The sequence below is a fragment of the Microcaecilia unicolor genome, unplaced genomic scaffold (assembly GCF_901765095.1).
Source record: "Microcaecilia unicolor unplaced genomic scaffold, aMicUni1.1, whole genome shotgun sequence".
NCBI lineage: Eukaryota > Metazoa > Chordata > Amphibia > Gymnophiona > Siphonopidae > Microcaecilia > Microcaecilia unicolor.
This window is the reverse complement of record NW_021962936.1, coordinates 12,776-32,445: the sequence shown is the minus strand read 5'-3', so window position 1 is coordinate 32,445 and position 19,670 is coordinate 12,776. Positions and strand designations below refer to the sequence as shown.

Genomic DNA, 19,670 nt, shown 5'->3' with positions numbered 1-19,670 from the left:
TTTAGCCACGCCGGCTAACGTTTGGTCTTTTTTCCTCTTTTTGTAATACGCGGAATATATTTGCCCTGTACTTCTAGGATGGTGTTTTTGAACAGCATCCACGCCTGATTCAAGTTTTTTACCCTTTGAGCTGTTCCCTTCAGTCTTTTTTTCACCATGCTTCTCATTTTATTGTAGTCTCCTTTTCTAAAGTTAAACCCTAGTGTATTTGATTTCCTGAGTTCACTTACTTCGTAGGCAATATCAAAACTGATCATATTATGATTACTGTTGTCAAGTGGCCTGCGCACCATTACCCCCTGCACCAGATCATAAGCTCCACTAATGATTAAGTCTAGTATTTTTCCTTCTCTTGTCGACTCCTGAACCAGCTGTTCCATGAAGCCGTCCTTGATTTCATCAAGAAATTTCACCTCCCTTGCGTTAACCGGTTTCGTTAACCCAGTCTATATCCGGATAATTGAAGTCACCCATCAATATTACATTGCCCTTTTTATTCGCTTCCCTAATTTCCCTTGACATTGCTGCGTCCGTCTGCTCGTCTTGGCCAGGCAGACGGTAGTACACTCCTATCACCGTCCTTTTCCCCTTTTCACGTGGAATTTCAATCCACAAGGATTCAAATAGGGGTTTTGTCTCCTGCAATATTTGCAGCCTATCCGAGTCAAGGTTCTCATTTACATACAGTGCTACCACTCCTCCAATCCTATCCACCCTGTCGCTACGATATAATTTGTAGCCCTGTACGACTGTGTCCCATTGGTTATCTTCCTTCCACCAGGTCTCAGAGATGCCTATAATATCCAGTTTTTCATTGTGTGCAATGTACTCCAGCTCTCCCATCTTATGCCTCAGGCTCCTGGCATTTGCGTATAGACATTTCAATGTATGCTTGTTGTTCCGTTTTTATTATGTTTAATACATGGCATTATTAATATGTTGTCTTCTGTCTGGTCATTAATTTTATTTTAGTCCATCTGATCCTCTATGATTTCTTTGTCATCCTTACTCACAAGTAACCCTTTTTTCCCTATCTGGGTGATATCCTCAAAAGATACCTTCTCCCGAACCATGCGCTTTTGAGCGACTGTCGGCCTTCCCCCCGTTTCTAGTTTAAAAGCTGCTCTATTTCCTTTTTAATAAATGACGCCAGCAGCCTGGTCCCACCCTGGTTAAGGTGAAGCCCATCAGATCGGAATAGGCTCTCCCTTCCCCAGAATGCTGACCAGTTCCTCACAAACAAAAGAGCAGATCGCTAGGTGGTATTAATCAGACTTTATTGGAGAAATAATCGCCCGACACAGACTGTGTTTCGCCCACAAGGGCTGCGTCAGGGGCGAAACACAGTCTGTGTCGGGCGATTATTTCTCCAATAAAGTCTGATTAATACCACCTAGCGATTTGCTCTTTTGTTTGCTTCCACATTGGATTTTGCGGATCATCTGCCTTCTTGTTTTCTTGGACCAGTTCCTGACAAATCCAAAATCCTCCTCCCCATACCATCGTCTCATCCACGCGTTGAGACTCTGGATCTCTGCCTGTCGCTTGGGCCCTGCATGTGGAACAGGTAGTATTTCAGAAAATGCTACCCTAGAGGATCTGGATTTGAGCTTCCTTCCTAAAAGCCTAAATTTAGCTTCCAGAACCTCTCTCCCACATTTTCCTACGTCGTCGTTACCCACGTGTACCAAGACAGCCGGCTCCTCCCCAGCACTATCTAAAATCTTGTCTAGGTGCCGCGTAAGGTCCGTCACCTTCGCACCAGGCAGGCAAGTCACCAGGCGATCCTCATGTCCACCAGCCTCCCAGCTATCTACATGCCTGATTGAGTCGCCAACTACAACAGTGGTCCTATCTTTTCCCCTGTGGGCTGTAATTGGAGACATATCCTATTGCTTATGTTTGACTTATTCTTGCTGTACACTGCCTTGAGTGAATTCCTTCAAAAAGGCGGTAAATAAATCCTAATAAAAATAAAATAATTTTTGTTCAATAAAGCTTATTTTTAAAGTTTGATTACTAATGTTTTTTGACTGATATTTTTATTTTAATTCCTGACTATTGTTTCAGTTCTCTTTGATGTAATTCACGTTGAACTTCGAGACATATGCAAAAAAACATTGCTAACTATGCTCCTTCCCAAGCTTGCCAGGTTTTCACTTCCAGTGTGTAGGGAGGGGGGTGTTGTGAAACGTTATGATGTAATTTGGGAGAATTAAAAAAAACAACAAAAAAACCCAAAACCTCAACATCTAAAGTTAAAAAAGAAAAACACACACACATAAAGGTGCATTTCTGCTTCAGCAAGAACCTTCCAGGTTACAGTACTGAGCTGATACATGTCTTGCCTTACCTGAATGGTTATGTCAAAACAAGTGTTCCCATCCTCATTTAGGTTTTCAAACATAGCTTTGGAGGCATCAACTAAGAAAATCAAACTGTCCCGGCCAGAGAATCGATAGTCCCCTGAAAAACAGAGCAATAATATGATGCCCTCAGAATCTGTCATTCAAAAAGCCCATGATGTTTTACAGTTTCAGAAAACACATGTCCAGTTCTTGAAAGGACTGACTCATCAATGGCAGAGCAAGGCTAAACTCATTTCAAGTTTTAATACTCCATACCCTCTTCCCCTGTTTTTCTTTAAAAGAAGCCAATGTATTTCAGTGGTAAGAATATTATTATTATTAATTACATTTGCACCCCGCGCTTTCCCACACATAGCAGGTTCAATGCGGCTTACATAGTAAATAGAATTACAAAGTCTTGAAGGAGAATGTTACAAGTTGTAGTAAACATAGTAGTAGCAGGGTTTTGAGCATATGTAAATTAAGCATGGAGAGGTAAACAAAGATAGGATGAGCAAAAGGAGAAGAGATTGGGAGGGGTAAGGAGTAGGAAGGATGGAGAGGAAGAGATTGAGGAATGAGCATAAGGAGATTGTGAGACATGGTCAAAGGTATAATAATCATTGTGGCAGGAATCATGTGGATGGGCTTAAAAAGTTAAGTTGGGTCATTAGGGTAAGGTTTCTTGAAGAGATGGGTCTTCAACATTTTTCTGAATGGTAGATGGTCGTTCATTGTTCAGATGGATCTTGGCAGAGCGCTCCAAAGCTGGCTGCTCAAAAAAGAGAAACTAGATGCATAGGAGGTCTTGTATTTAATACCTTTGCAGTTGAGAAGGTGTAAATTGAGGTAAATACGAGAAGAGGATGATCTATTTCTGGTTGGGAAGTCGATGAGGTTATTCATGTAGTTAGGGGATTCTTCATATATGATCTTATGAATCAGAGTGTGGACTTTAAATGTATTCTTTCTCTGATGGGGAGCCAATGAAGCTTCTCTCGAAGAGGTGTTGCGCTATCGAATCTTGACTTGCCAAAGATAAGTCTGGCTGCCGTGTTTTGGGTAGTCTGAAGTTTCTTCAGGATTAGGGCCTTACATCCTATGAAAACACTGTTGCAGTAATCTGTGTGCATGAGTACTGTGGATTGTACTAGGTTCCGAAAGGTGTCCAGGGAAAGGTATGATTTCACTTGTTTCAAAATCCACATCATATTAAACTTTTTTTTTTTGTGATGAATGTAGCATGGTTTTCGAATGATAAATGGTTATCAATCGTTACTCCAAGTATTTTTAGGTTGTCAGATATGGAGAGTTTAACGTCTGGGGTGCTATGAGTAGTTGGGAGAAGTGGAGAGTATTGAGATGAAAGGACTAGACACTTTTATTAAGCCAAAAAACGTTTTAAGGTGTAAGTTTTTTTTTCTGTCAAAGCAACTTTGCTGTTTTTCTAAACATTAGGAAAAGAACAGTTAGGTTCTGACTGGGACTGTGCATAGTTTTAAGACAGGGGTGGGCAGGCTTTATTTTTTTCAATGTGGGCCACATTAATGACTCTTACCAACACCATGGGCCAAGGGTTCTCCTTAGAGCACCAGCTTAGAGAAGAACTTGAAAGGGAATCCTATTTGAGAGACAGGAGGTCCCCCTTGCAACTCAGGTGGGGGGGGGGGGGGGGGGGAGGAAAGAAGGCGACACACATCGCTGAGTCCAGGGTGCAGGGAAGAGCAACTTTTACAGTTTCAAACTCAAGTTTTTCTCCCAGACAGCCGTTCATATGCATCTCCATCCTGCTGGCCTGGCAATTGAGGTTGCTGAGAACAGCTTATATTTTTGAGGTATATAATGTCTAATTTAGTGAGTTTACATTGATTGCCAGTGACTGGCAGAGTTCAAATGCCTACATTTGCCCTTTAGGATGTTACATTTCTTTCCATAGTCAAACTTGGACTCTAGACATCAGAAACACAATCCTTGTATTCCAGCCAACAAGAGTTGCTGGTTGTTCCAAATCCTAAAAAAGCATGTGATCTTGTCAATTATTTGTTTCTTTGCTATAGAAATGACAAGATCACATGCTCTCTCTATTGAAGTAGTTCCCAGGATTAGGAATTCTCTTTATCTTGAGCTTTGTGTAGAAGATTATACGAGGTTTCATAAGCAGAGAACTTTATATTTTCGGTCTTGCCATATCATTTTGTGAATTTATATTGTTTGAGTGATGTGATGCGAGACAAAACAATCAGAAGCTAAAATAGGAGTGGAGGAGTGGTCTAGTGGTTAGGGTGGTGGACTTTGGTCCTGGGGAACTGAGTTCGATTCCCACTTCAGGCACAGGCAGCTCCTTGTGACTCTGGGCAAGTCACTTAACACTCCACTGCCCCATGTAAGCCGCATTGAGCCTGCCATGAGTGGGAAAGCACGGGGTACAAATGTAACAAAAAAATATACTATATATATATATAACTATTTAGTTACATTTTAGATGTATTAATTATATTTGTGAATAGCTGATTATGATCTGCCTAGTATTGTAGAAGATGAGCAAATATTAATAAAATGAAATCAAAACAAAATGAGTGTGTAGTGATTTAAAAAAAAGATTTCAAGCATGGTTGGCATTACAATGGCGCAACCTGGGCAACTGCCCTGGGCCCCCATCCCATGGGGTCCCAAGCCAAACTGCGACTCAAGGAGCAATAGCCTAAAACATAAGAATAACCATACTGGATCAAATCAATGGTCCATCTAGCCCAGTATCCTGTTTCCAATAGCGGCCAATCCAGGTCACAAGTATCTGGCAGAAACCCATATAGAGTAACATTCCACGCTACCAATTCCAGGGCAAGCAGTGGCTTCTCCATAGCTGTCTCAATAAGTACTACAACTACTACTAAACATTTCTAAAGCGCTTCTAGGGTTACGCAGCGCTGTACAGTTTAACATAGAAGGACAGTCCTTGTTCAAGGAGCTTACAATCTAAAGGACAAATGTACAGTCAGTCAAATAGGGGCAGTCTAGATTTCCTGAATAGGTATAAAGGTTAGGTGCCGAAGCAGGGCCGTGCCAAGGGTCTGTGGCGCCCCCCTGCAGATCAGTTGGCGCCCCCAGCAGACGAACAGTTGGCCCGCGCACCCCCTCCCCCCCGTGAAAATGATCGCTGCCCTCCCATCCACGCTCCTCTCTCCCCTGCCCTCCCGCTCCCATGTCCCAACTGCCTGCCCGCCCTCTTCTCCCCCCCCCCCAAGATCCCTTTTAAATTTACCTCCGTCCGGCAGCGAAGGCGCAGCGTCAGTGAAGGAGGTGGCGCTCCCGTCTATACTAGTCTTCCCTTCGCTCAATGTCCCGCCTTCTTCTGACGTCATTTCCTTGACGTCAGAAGAAGGCGGAACACTGAGTGAAGGGAAGACTAGTAGAGATGTCGGGAACGCCGCCTCCTTCACTGATGCTGCGCCTTCGCTGCCGGAGGTAAATTTAAAAGGGATCTTGTTGGGGGGGAGAAGAGGGCGGGCAGTTGGGACATGGGAGCAGAAGGGCGAGATAAGCATGGTGCGGCGGGGCACCCCCCCCCAGAGGACGGCGCCCTCCTGCCGTGCTTACCTCGCTTACCGTGTTGGCACAGCCCTGTGCCGAAGGCAACACTGAAGAGGTGTGCTTTGAGCAAGGATTTGAAGATGGGTAGGGAGGGGGCTTGGCGCAAGGGCTCAGGAAGTTTATTCCAAGCATAGGGTGAGGCGAGGCTTTTCCTTCAGGAACTTGTCCAAACCCGTTTTAAACCCAGAAATGCTAACTGCTGTTACTACATCCTCTGGCAGCGAGTTCCAGAGCTTAACTATTCTTTGAGTGAAAAAATAGTTCCTCCTATTTGTTTTAAAAGTATTTCCATATAACTTCATTGAGTGTCCTCGGTTTTTGAAAGAGTAAAAAATTGATTCACTTCTACTCGTTCTACAAAATCCTGAGTGGTGTAGACCTCAATCATATCTTCCCTCAGCTGTCTCTTTTCCAAGAAGAAGAGCCCTAACCTCTTTAGCCTATTATATGAGAGGAGTTCCATCCCCTTTATAATTTTGGTCACTCTTCTTTGAACCTTTTCTAATTCTGCTATATCTTTTTTTTTTCTTTACATTTATTTTTCTCCCAGTTACTACTTATGGATCCAGTACACTTTCTCTTCTTGGTACTCTCCCTTCCTAATCTGTTTCTCCATCTGAAACCACTGTACACTGCAGGAACACATTGTCCACCCTCTGTATTCATCATCTCACCATCTTTTTTTTTCCTCTTCCTTCTCAGCTCTCTTCAACATTTCCTTCCTTCCTTCCATCCCTCTCCTTTCTTTTTTTTTACTTTTTATTTCATGAAGTCTTTATTATCCATTAAAACATAACAGAAAGCTCATGTAGCAGTACGTATAATACATAATTGCTGAATTGAAACAGGCATTTACATGCAACTTAGGCACCTCTTTTCCACATTTCAATGTCCCGCTAAGAAACATAAGGAACTTCATAATTTTTTTTTAAAGTTTTTAACTGGAAAATACTTCCCCCCCCCCCCCCTCAACACCCACCCATCTCCCCCCATCCCTCCCCCCAGCCATACCCTAGGGAGGTCACTTAACACATCCTTCCATTCACCACTGTCACAACTCTCACTACACACTCTGAGCACTTAGAAGAAAAGGCTTCCAAACAGAATACCATTTACTCTGCTGTTGTCTGCGCTCTGCTAAGAGTCTCTCAATTTCACAGACATACTTCAATTTATAGAGCTATCTCTATGGAGGAACCACAGCCCGTTTCCAGTAACAGGCTATGACCACCCTTGCTGCACACAGTGCATGCCTCAACAGTGCCTGATGAGCAGGTGTTAGACCCCCCTGCCTTTACAGAAAAGAGAAAGATCTCGGGGGCCCAATTAACTGTGCACCCCAGCCAGCTCTGCAGCCTACTATGTATTGATTTCCAGAACGCTCTGACTTTTACACAATGCCACCACACATGCCCCATTGTTCCCCTATTACCACACCGCCTCCAACACAAGCCTGAGGAGTCTGGATATATACGCTGGAGGCGTTAAGGAGTAAGGTACCATCTATACAGCACTTTCACTGCATTCTCTTTAAAGGGTACATGAGATGACACCTTCGCCACCGCCCGCTCTATCCTCTCCCATCCTGCATCTCCCAAGGCCATACCCAGCTCCCTCTGCCAACCTGTGAAGTGTATAAAGTGGAGCCTGTGCGCTACTACATTTATATAAACAGCCAATCAGACCTCTAGATGAAGTGCGCTTTTCACAGATCTCTTCCAAACCTAACTTTTCCCTTCCCATTACCACATTTATTGCCGCCGTCCTGAGAAAATGAGACAGCTGGCGATACGCGAATTCATCCTTCCCCACCACTGGGTACCTCTTTGTCAAGGCAGAAAAGGACAACAACACATCCGCCTCGAACATTTGACCCCAAGTTCGCAAGCCCTCCCCATACCATCTCGTGAATACTCCTCTTGTGTCACCAGGCAAAAACAAAGGATTAAACGCTATAGGCGACAAACGGGATAGGACATCTTTTATTTGGAAAAAGGCTATCCCCGTAGTGAAGTGTAACAGATATGGATGAGCACAATCCCTCCCCCAGCGATCTATGCAACCTTGGAAGCCACATAAGCGCCCCCAACGGCCTCTGGCCCAATGAATGCTGCTCCAGATGCACCCATTGCCTATCTGGATAGTCCTGATACCATTCAACAGCTGCCTTCCCTTGCGCTGCTCTATAATACCATATAAGGTTAGGGACTCCCATCCCTCCCTTCCCTCTTGATAAAGAAGAGAACGCGACAACTGCGGGCGCTTCCCTGCCCAGACGAAAAGCACAATGCGATCCTGTAGAGCGGCAATAAATCACCTGGGCATCATCACAGGAAGGACTTGGAATAAGTATAGCAGACGCGGCAAAACATTCATCTTAACAATGGCTATCCTACCAAACCAAGAAACAGCCATGTCCCCCCACTTCCCCAGATCTGTTGCAATAACTCTAGCCAAACCCTTACAGTTAGCTGAGAAAAGCTCAGAAAGATTTGAGGTCACATTCACCCCCAAATAACGAATTCCCTTTTTAGCCCAGCGAAATGGGAAAGAAGACTTCAAAGAATCCTCTAATTCCACAGGAAGAGCAACGTTTAATGCCTCCGACTTTGTCATATTCACTTTGAACCCGGATACTGCCGCATACTCCTCTATAACATTTAGAAGGCAAGGAAACGTGGTCAAGGGCCGGGTTACAAACAACAAAACATCATCAGCGAAAAGAGACAGTTTTGCGCCCTGCCCGCAATATTAACTCCCGAGATGATTGGATTCATTCGCACCCTAGAGGCAAAAGGCTCCATCACCATAGCAAATAATAAAAGGAGACAAAGGACATCCCTGGCGAGTTCCTCTATACAAAGCAAACATCTCCGAGTTACTCCCACTGACCCTCACACACGCTCTAGGGGAGTCATAAAATGCTTGTATTCATACCCGGAACTGTACCCCAAACCCAAAAGCCTCCAGGACCTTGTACATAAAGGGCCAATGAACTCTGTCGAAGGCTTTTTCCGCATCCAATCCAAGGAGACACAGAGGCCCCTGGGCCCTTTTAGCCAAATGCATGAGGTCCAACACCCGTATGATATTATCCATTGCCTTTCTATATGACACAAATCCCACCTGATCAGGGTGTATAAGTACCGGGAGCAGCGGGGCCAAAGGATTCGCCAAGACTTTGCTAGTATTTTAACATCTGCACTCAAAACCGAAACAGGCTGATATGAGCCACATTCCGTGTGATCCTTATCTGGTTTGGGCAGCACCGCTATCCACACATCCCTCATAGACAGTGGCAAAGACTCCCCTGCACCCACCTGGTTGAATACATCCGCAAGGAGCGGTGGCAGCTCCATGGCAAATTTCTTATAAAACTCGTTAGGAAACCCATCTAACCCCGGAGACTTATAAGAAGGGAGACTATGAACGGCTTCCTGTATCTCTAATGGGGTAACCGGTTTGTCCAACAGGGCCTGCTGCTGACATGTCAAGGTAGAGAGATCGCTGTCTGCCAAATACTCTTCTATTGTCTCCAAAGAAGGATTAATCTCCTGTGCATACAAGGCTTGATAAAAGTCCCCAAAAGGCCAATGGATAAGCTCGGAAGTACGCAACGCACCCCCCTTACCATCCTTTACCTGAGTAACCATACGCTCTACTTTTTGCCTACATAATCGCACTACAAGGAGTCGACCCGCTTTGTTGGCAAATTCATACGAACCGACCTGATATTTCGCTTGCATATGACTAAGTTGATCCGAATAGATGGAATCTAACTGTAATCTCTGCTCGCGCAGCTCATGCAAAATCTGAGATTAGCCTTATGCTGCTCCTCCAAGACGTGAATTCTCTCCATACATCTCGCTACCTGAGCTTTACGCGAGCGCTTACTAGTTATTGCAAAAAATAACCTCTGGTCACCACCTTCATGGCATCCTACACCGTGTTGAGTGAAGGCCCTGATTCAATATTAAACTCCAAGTATTCCTTTAAAACTTTCCTATAGCCCTCCACCACCTACATTTCTATTACTATGCTGGGCTGAGCCATATGGGGCCACCATAAGCTACATCCCTACAATATGAGATAACATACAAAGACAATGTGATCAAACTTTGTTAAATCACTCAAATTGTTTAAGGTACCTTTCCGTCCTCTACCCAAGATCACACCCCTCTGTCCTAGTTATACCTCCAGTTTCAGCCCCTTCTTCCTCCTCCTCCTCTTCTTCATCCTCATCTGGGTTAAAAGACTTCCAGTCTGCCATGGTTGTTTTTGTTTCCTAAAGTAAAAAGTGAACAGCCAAAACATTACACAAAACAGGTTAAATTTTTCTCCATAGTTTCACATTTTGCACAAACCTTTTCTTTTCACAAAATAGGTAAAGAGAATACAGCACCATAGGAAACCAAAACAATATCACACAAGTTCAGAAGCATGAAAACAAGTCGACCAGAAGAGCCTAGAGAAAATGGTGCTGCCATAACCTTCCCACATCCATACAAGCTGACTACCCAGATTACAGCAATTACCACACCCTCAAACACTGCAAAAATACCAAAGTCACGCGTATTAGGTTGCCCTCGCACGTCCACAGCTCCTCTTCACACGCATGCAACAAGAAGGTGCAAGTGTCCGCAAGTCCGTGCGCCACGCCCTCCCCCGGTCAGGCATCTGTCCCTCGTCCCACCTTGTCTTTTCCACTAAAAAACAGCCCGTCACCCAAACTACCTGCGACTAAATTTAGGGTCTTCCCTGTTTGTTTCTCTCTTCCGCGTCCGTCCCGCCCGGAAACAGGAATAGCGTCAGATTAGGGTGGGACGCGGCAGAGAGACGGCTCCGGGGGTTGGTCGCTGCAGGTATCTTGTGTCACGTGCTGCCGCTGGCTATCTTTAGCGGGAAAGACGAGTTTAGGACAGGAGGGGGAGGGGGGGAGAGATGTTGTACTGCGGGCTGGGGTTGTTGGTTATTGTATGTTTTTGCTTCATCGCGTTTGGAAACATTGATATATCGGGCCGGCTTTGACCTCACTGACGTCCTTGTGTTGGGGTTAGCCAGGAGCTGCCTGGAGGAAGGGTGCAGGATTTAGCTTTGGAAATGCTAAAGGAGAGAGACAGCGCCCGTCTCATTCAGAGCCGCAGTTTGCAATAGGCTTTCGATTGCATTCAAGTTTATGCGCGTATCATAACGAAACTATACACGATCTACACAAAACCGAACTCTTAACACATGACTAATTAACCTCTATGATATTAATGATTAAGCAATTCACTTAAACCTTATGCGGAATAGGGACTCTATTTAGTCGACGACCTGCATGTTACTAACCAATCTACTACTCAGGAGCCTTCATGCACTACCACAATTTTTCTCTACTTTACCATGTATGTATGCACATGTTATATATATATATATATATATATATATATATATACCATGATCTATTCCATATATGTTATGCTCCATGTTTGCTACCATGTATGTAAGCACCTTAACGCAATACCATTTGTAACTCTGCTACCCGGAAATGGCAATCACCATTAAGGCAAATGTAAGCCACATTGAGCCTGCAAATTGGTGGGAAAATGTGGGATACAAATGCTACAAATAAATAAATATGAACTTTATTATTAGGAAAGGAATGGAATAATGTTATAATGCTTTTTTTTTAATCGCTCCTTGGTGCGACCACACCTCGAATACTGTGTGCAGTTCTGGTCACCGCATTTCAAAGCACTTAGACTTACAAAGTTCCAAATTTATAGTGGAATTAGAAAAGGTACAGAGAAGGTGTTTATCTATTGGATCTGCCTCTTCTGTTTGGGCAGCAGCGGCATGGGCTTTCTACTAACCTGGAAAGAACTTCATATCCCCTCTAAATACTTAATTATTCTAACCTTGTATCTGCTCATGACAGATTTACAGTCTACTCCCCTATCAAGGCTCATATATAGTTTTAACCTCCACCTTAACCATATATCATATAGAAATCATTCATATGTTTTTTTATGTTTTTTATCGCCTCAGCAGTGCACATGACCAACTTCACTCTTTTATTGGACATTCAATAGCACCCGAATCCTCACTGGCGATAATATTTTATTAAACTGTTTCTTCATTTACTTATTTAACTGTTCATTTTACTTTTTAATCTCTAAGTTACTTATAAGCAATACTTAACTTGCACTGAACGGTCAGACCAGGGGTTCAACAATGCCCGACATGCATGTTTTGCCCTAAAAGGCTGTGTCAAGGGCTCCCCCTTAGCCGTTCTTAGTACCAGCCTCGCAATGTTTTCTTTCTGGATTTCCTCCTGCTAAGATTTACAGTCTAGACCAGTGATGGGCAACCTTTTGAGCTTGGTGTGTCAAAATTCACCAAAAAACCGAGCATAACTCGGGTGGTGTGTCACTTCGAGAAAAAAAACCATAATTTCGCGATATTTATAGTTTAAATAACAAAAATGTATAATTGTAATATATAACTGTATTTAATAAACCAAAACCTAATTATTTAACTTACCTGCTTAGTGACTTCTTTGTTCATCTGTCAGTTGGATTCTTTTGTTGGTCTTGATATTATTTAACTTGTGTGGGGTGCCGTGAACTAAGATAAGTGAGGGGGAGGGGGAATTCTTTAACTAATCTGCCTATTAGTGACTTTTTTGTTGCTGAATTTCATTGGCTAAATCTTCAATTGAAGGTTGGTATTTTGTACACTTCAAGCCCAAGCAAGCGCTACTAACGTCATCTTTCAATCTGTTTCTTTTGTTGGTTTTGATATTATTTAACGCTGAGAATAAGGTTTCACAAAAGTACGTAGAGGGAAAAATTGTGAGTAAAGCCATTGCTATATTTTTCAGGGTGCTAAAAGTGTCTGGTAATCGGATCCAGGCACTCCAAATTTCCTGGTAACTCAGATATTCTCTTAATAATTGCATCTTTATTCTGCATATCGTGAAATAGAACTGGTGCACATCTTAGGAGAGTTTCTTTAATAAATCCTCCCTCACTGAGTGCTTTTCCATGCTGAGCTATGGAGTGAGCAATGCTCAAACTTGCAGATGTTAAATTTGTAGAACCTTTTACAAATGTAAGGATGGAATTAGATTGGCTCTTATAAAAGTGTAGCTGCCTGGAAATGTATTCCTTCCTTTCATCCTCACTTTTTTTCAAGAGCTGGGAATGATTAGTTTCAAAATGTCTATTTATATTCCACGTTCTGCTTACTACCGTTTCAGTACATAGAACGCAAAATGATCTGCCATTTTTTTCTATAATGCCATACATCTCGGTCCATGTCTCTTGAAAGGGTCGGCTACTGCTACTATCACTTCCTTTACTTAACCTTGGTTTTTTATTTTTTGGGTTCTCCATCAGGGGGGCAGTGACAGAAGATAGAATTATAGATAGCCTGTTAGCCCTGCAGGCAATTAGGGGTTAACTAGCCTAACTGACCACCTTATGTAAATTAAGATGGCTGCCGCTATTTCTAATGGCGGGAAACGGCACCCATAGCACATGCCCTCGCCTCTCCCAGCCTCCCCCTCACCTATCTCAGTAATGATGGTCAATTAGAAATCCACGACACCCCAGAACAGTAGATTGGATGATGGTTGCTGTGGTTATGTGGTTGCTGGTAATGGCGATCACAGGGCCCTCAGAGATGCGTCCCCCACGGCATTCCGCTGCTCTCTGCTCCGCCGGCCGGAAGTGAGGTCAAACGGCCGTGCAGGAGCCGGGGCAGAGGGAGCAGCAGGGAGGGAACGAGCGGAGGACTCGGAGGGAGCCAATAGGAGCGCACACGGGTAAACATGCACCGGGGGGGGGGGGGGGTGATTTCGCCGGGGGGGGGGGGGGGTCGCGCTGCACCTTGAGGGGGGCGCATCGGCGATCCGCCCGGGTGTCAGCAAGGAACGCCGCTGCTTCTCTTTATGCGGCCACATGCGGCCGCGTGTCATCGAAAATGGCTACGCGTGTCAGTACTGACACACGTGTCATAGGTTCGCCATCAGGGGTCTAGACAGTAGCAAATTCAGTAATTAGGAGGAAACCCAGTATTCAAAAGATATAGTAAGATAGTTTATTAGCATAAGCATCTTACCCAAAGGCAGTACAGACAATCAGGTAGAACAGCACTTCACAACAGATGACATGTGTCTTCATAGATCACTGGCTTCTTCTCCGTCTCACCCCCGCACTGCTTAGGTAGCAGACCTTTTATACTTTTTTGGTCCCATAGATTCCTATAGACATTTCACTTTCCCACCTGCACTTTCGTCATAATTGGCACAGATATCCAATTATGCCCAAATTCTAACTTTTCTTATCTTTCATCCAATTAGGACCGAGTTTCAACCTTAGCAAGTTTGCTTATCTCTAATCCAATCATGACCAAGTCTCAGTTTTCTTATCTCTTATCCAATTATGACCAAGTTTTCAGCTCTCCTATCTCCGAACTTCGCTTTACCCTTAAATTGAACTTTTCTTCACCTGGCCCAATTAATTTTATAGTTTCTCAGTATGTCTATGTCCAGCTATACACAACCCTTTCCAACTTTGTAACTGTGCCAAGGTTAAGTAGGCTGTCACATTTCTTCAGTAAAGTATCAGGACTGAGAAATGCTATGATTTTAGAGGCCTAGTTTACTTTAGAAAGCCTGAACCTGTTTTTCACTGCATTCAATTTGTGACAATTATTTACATCTCCCCTCTTCAAAGGGCAATGAAATAATAAAGGGAATGGGACGACTTCCATCAAACATATAAACGGCGAGTGACCGTACTCACTCGCAAATGCGCAGTAGAGACCTCTGCCCCGCCCCCACGTCAATACGTGATGACGGGGGGCGGAACACAGAGGGTCTGTACTGCGCATTGCTGAGGGAGGGACACCGCCGTCTAACGCTCCCCCCACCCGAGTCGCCGCCGCCACCCACCTTCTACCCGGTCGGGCCCTCACTCCACTATTGAAACAGCGAGGGTCCGGGAACGCAGCACTGAGCTCTGCTGAGCTGCCGACATCGCCCTTCCTTCTTCTTCTCTGCCTCTGTCCCGCCCTCGACGACGTTACGTCACACGAGGGCGGGACAGGCAGAGAAGAAGAACGAAGGCCGACGTCGGCAGCTCAGCAGAGCTCAGTGCTGCGTTCCCGGACCCTCGCTGTTTCAATAGCGGAGCGAGGGCCCGGCCGGGTGGAAGGTGGGTGGTGACAGCTCGGTGGGGGGGCGCAAACTCGGAGGGGGAGGGGCAGCGGCGAACTCGGCGGTGGGGGCGGGCCTTTCAACCCCCCCTTCCTATAATAGCCCGTTTTTACGGGCTCAAAGTCTAGTATAAGACTAAAGCGGCTAGGGCTCTTCACCTTGGAGAAAAGAAGAGTGAGAGGAGATATGATAGAGGTCTATAAAATAACGAGTGGAGTTGAACAGGTAGACTTGAATCGCTTGTTTACTCTTTCCAAAGATACTAGGGGACATGCAATGAAGCTATAATATAGTAAATTTAAAACAAATCGGAGAAATTTTTCACTCCAAGTGTAATTAAACTCTGGAATTCGTTGCCAGAGAATGTGATAAAAGCAGTGAGCTTAGCGTGGTTTAAAAAAGGTTTGGCTAGCTTCCTAAAAGAAAAATCCATAAGCCATTATTAAAATGGACTTGGGGAAAATCCACTGGTTATTTCTAGGATAAGCAGTATAAAATGTATCGTACTGTTTTGGGGTCTTGCTAGGTACCTGTAACCTGGATTGGCCACTGTTGGAAACAGGATGCTGGGCTTGATGGACTTTCGGTCTGTCCCAGTATGGCAACATTTATGTACTTAAACTTGTGAGGTTTATATTGTTTTATTAAAGCTCCTAGTAGTGCTATCCAATTCACGATTTGAATCAGTTTAGCTCCAGGAAGAACCCTAAATATATGCACCATATTTTCCAGCTGGAAACTTAAAATACTTTCAATGCATGTAATGTGCTCCAGGACAGTAAATGAATATGAGCAAAGAGCCCTCTGGGTCATTCACTCTAGGACATCATCATCTTAACATCATTTGAAATTACAATCATTCTTCATGTCATTTGCACTATTCTGTTGACTATATCGGATGCCTTTGAGTACAGGTTTGAAGAGCTCATAAAGCTAATTTCAATTTACGGTCACAACATAAAGGGAAGGAATTTTCAGTAGCCTGCCTAGGTGCAAAGTCTGCAGATGGTTTTGTTGGATTATTTGTAGTAAATAATTAGCAGATTTTTATACACACAGCTTCAGCTTTAGAAATGTTAATTTCTTTTCTTCATCTCTCTCTCATACACCCCAGAATAATTCACTGCTGAGTCACTTTAAAGTTGAAGTAACAAAACATCTGTTTACTCACAGTTTGTAGTTAGATTATATTCAGACAGGCTTATATATACATAATACTATACATTTGGATTATCAGCTCTTTCCATGTGCTTAGATGGTAATGGATGCTCACACCACCATTGATCCTCAGCTTAGGAGAGATCATGAGCTCCATGTGCTGTGCCTAACCCCCACAGGAAGTTGCATGGGTGTGACCTCTCTAAGCAATTTACATCAGAGGTCACAGAGTAATCACAGAGAAAAAAAACATTTCTGACAGGCAATGCATGTTAAATACAATACATTATTCCAACAGGTTTTGTATCCATGGTCATGGTAGGTAATTCTCCAAAAAATATTACATAAGTACTTTTAACTTTTGTTTGGAAATTTTCCTTAGGCTTGCACCTGATGCTGAAAGAACCCAGGAACCTTGCACCTGCCTTTTTTTAGGGGGAGGGGAGAGAGAAAAATATATACACACGCAAATTTGATAATATCATTCTACATTCTCTTATACTATATTTACTACTTGATGTTTACGTCCTGACATGGGCCCTAGCCCTAAATTACTTTGAAACTTTTATATGATGGTAAATTACATTAATATAACAAAAGAGAGGGAACGAAGTACAAACTAAAGTCCAAACAAAAAAAACAGCACCACGGGCCTTTAAAAATGGAACATAGTTCTTTAATGAATGAGCCTTGACAAAAAGACCCGACACGGGCCGTGTTTCGGTGACTAGCACCTGCGTCAGGGGTCACAGTGATGACGTGGAAAACTTGGGGAATAACTCAAATATATTCCTCTACAATATATTATTCCTTACCCCACGTCTCATGTAGTAAAAGCTACAAAGCACCATTTTGATACAGAAAGTGAAAGTGCCTTGGTGCTTTGTAGCTTTTACTACATGAGACGTGGGGTAAGGAATAATATATTGTAGAGGAATATATTCGAGTTATTCCCCAAGTTTTCCACGTCATCACTGTGACCCCTGACGCAGGTGCTAGTCACCGAAACACGGCCCGTGTCGGGTCTTTTTGTCAAGGCTCATTCATTAAAGAACTATGTTCCATTTTTAAAGGCCCGTGGTGCTGTTTTTTTTGTTTGGTAAATTACATTAAGTAATTTATCAAAGATATAAGTATTAGACTGCACCGATGAATGTTCTCTTATAATATACTCACTGCTTGATGTTTACTTCCTGACATGGTCCCTAGCCCTAAATCCCAATCTGATAATAATGTATATATTTGATACTGCATACTGTACTACAGGCTGAAACTACAAGCTGTACTACTACTGTACTTCAAGCTAATAGTGTATACATTTGATACTACATACTGTACTGCAAGCTGAAACGATTTCTAGCTCTGTTTCCCGATTACATAACTCCACCACCTAAACTACCATCGCTAATATCCTCCTGTTTACCACAACTCTCACACTCCACAAGCAACCAACACACCTCACCAAAATGTTCTTCCTAAAAATACTCATCATCATCTACACACTCACGATTATCCTCGCAACACCCACCGCCCCCCTTGAATTCAATACCATTCCAGTGCTCCACCACTACAAAAGAGCAATCAAGCTAACCACATCCTCACGTACCGACAACAACCTAAGAAACAAATCTCCACGCAGACAACCTCCGCCTAAAACAGAAACAACCTCACCTAAACCCAAAACATTATAACAAGACAACTCATTCATATCCACCCATCAACCCTGATTGACGAGCCGTACCTAACCATCCGTGTAGGATACATCAACGCAAGATCAGCAGTCAGCAAAACTGAAATCCTTACAGACTGGATTAGTTCAGACAATCTTGACCTCTTATTCATCACAGAAACTTGGGTTCGTAATCCAAACAATCCCATCATTCTCGATCTATGTCCCCCTGGCTATAAAATCTTACACTGGGCCAGAAAAGAAAAAAGAGGCGGAGGCATAGCGCTCATCTACAAATCAAATTTCTTCGCTGAAACCCTCTCTGAAACCATTACACCACAACTTGAAATTGCTTCAATCAAACTTCACAGTCCCACGTTGTTCGATCATCTAACTTGTATTCTATTTTACAGACCTCCCATTAACTGGAACAACAACCAATCCACCTTCATGGACTTTTTATCAAACACTTGCATCAATAATTCCAATGTATTACTAATTGGAGACTTAAACATACATTTAGAAGATTCCAACTCTGCCTGCACCCGTGAATGAAAAGATCTTCTCCATCTCTGTAACCTCTACCTCCCTCCCATTCAACCTACCCATTGCAAAGGCCACTAACTCGACATAATCTCTTACAAATTCTCTACGGACCAAAACAGCTACATATCCAATATCAACTGGTCTGCCACCCCCTGGTCGGATCACCTTCAAACGAAGGAAGGGATCCCCAGAAGCTTAGCCGGTGGTGGGAGGCAGGGCTGGTGGTTGGGAGGTGGGGTTAGTGCTGGGCAGACTTATACGGTCTGTGCCAGAGCTGGTGGTGGGTGGCGGGGCGGGTGGTTGGGAAGTGGGGATAGTGCTGGGCAGACTTATATGGTCTGTGCCCTGAAAAAGACAGGTACAAATCAAGGTAAGGTATACACAAAAAATGACACGTGAGTTTGTCTTCTTGGGCAGACTGGGTGGACCGTGCAGGTCTTTTTCTGCCGTCATCTACTATGTTACTATCCAGCTTATAATTGAAAGAGAAAAACGCCTAATTTGCGACCCAAATCGGGAGATGGGCGTCTTTCTCCCGTGGGCGCCCAAATCGGTATAATCGAAAGCTGATTTTGGGCGTTTCCAACTGCAATCCGTCACGGAAACGGGTAAAGTTGATGGGGGCGTGTTGGAGGCGTGGTGAAGGCGGAACTGGGGCATGGTTATCGGCCGAGGAGAGATGGGTGTCTTTAGCTGATAATCGGAAAAAAAAGGTGTTTTTACCGCGATTTTGGGTCACTTTTTTGGACCCTTTTTTTCACAAACAGGTCATAAAAAAGTGCCCCAACTGACCAGATGACCACTGGAGGGAATCGGGGATCACCTCCCCGGACTCCCCCAGTGGTCACTAACCCCCTCCCACCAAAAAAAACCCACTTTAAAAACTTTTTTTCCAGCCTCTATGTCAGCCTCAAATGCCGTACCCACCTCTATGACTGCAGAATGTGTTCTATCCTGTGACAGCCTTTCCCTGGTTCTGATGTGGCTCTCGGGTGAGTGTGACACCTTTTCTGTTATGCGCACTGCAGAGTCACATCAGCAATGCATTGTGGTGGGTGTAGGGTATTGGGCTCCGTGATTCCAGTAGCTTGTGGCAAATGCTCATGATGTTGGTAGTTGGTAGGCTCTACTCCCTTGGTGCTTTTCCCCCTGC

General features: G+C 43.9%; 1 protein-coding gene across 1 annotated transcript in view; it reads right to left on the bottom strand.

Moving 5' to 3' along the window:
- LOC115458681 (X-ray repair cross-complementing protein 5-like) overlaps positions 1-10,647 on the bottom strand; it is a 106,502-nt gene extending 95,855 nt beyond the window's left edge. The window contains 3 exon segments of the mRNA XM_030188509.1: positions 2,354-2,466; positions 10,134-10,224; positions 10,633-10,647. Coding sequence (XP_030044369.1) covers positions 2,354-2,466; positions 10,134-10,209 — 189 coding nt within the window. The 5' untranslated portion in view covers positions 10,210-10,224; positions 10,633-10,647.
- Positions 10,648-19,670: the final 9,023 nt, after the last annotated feature.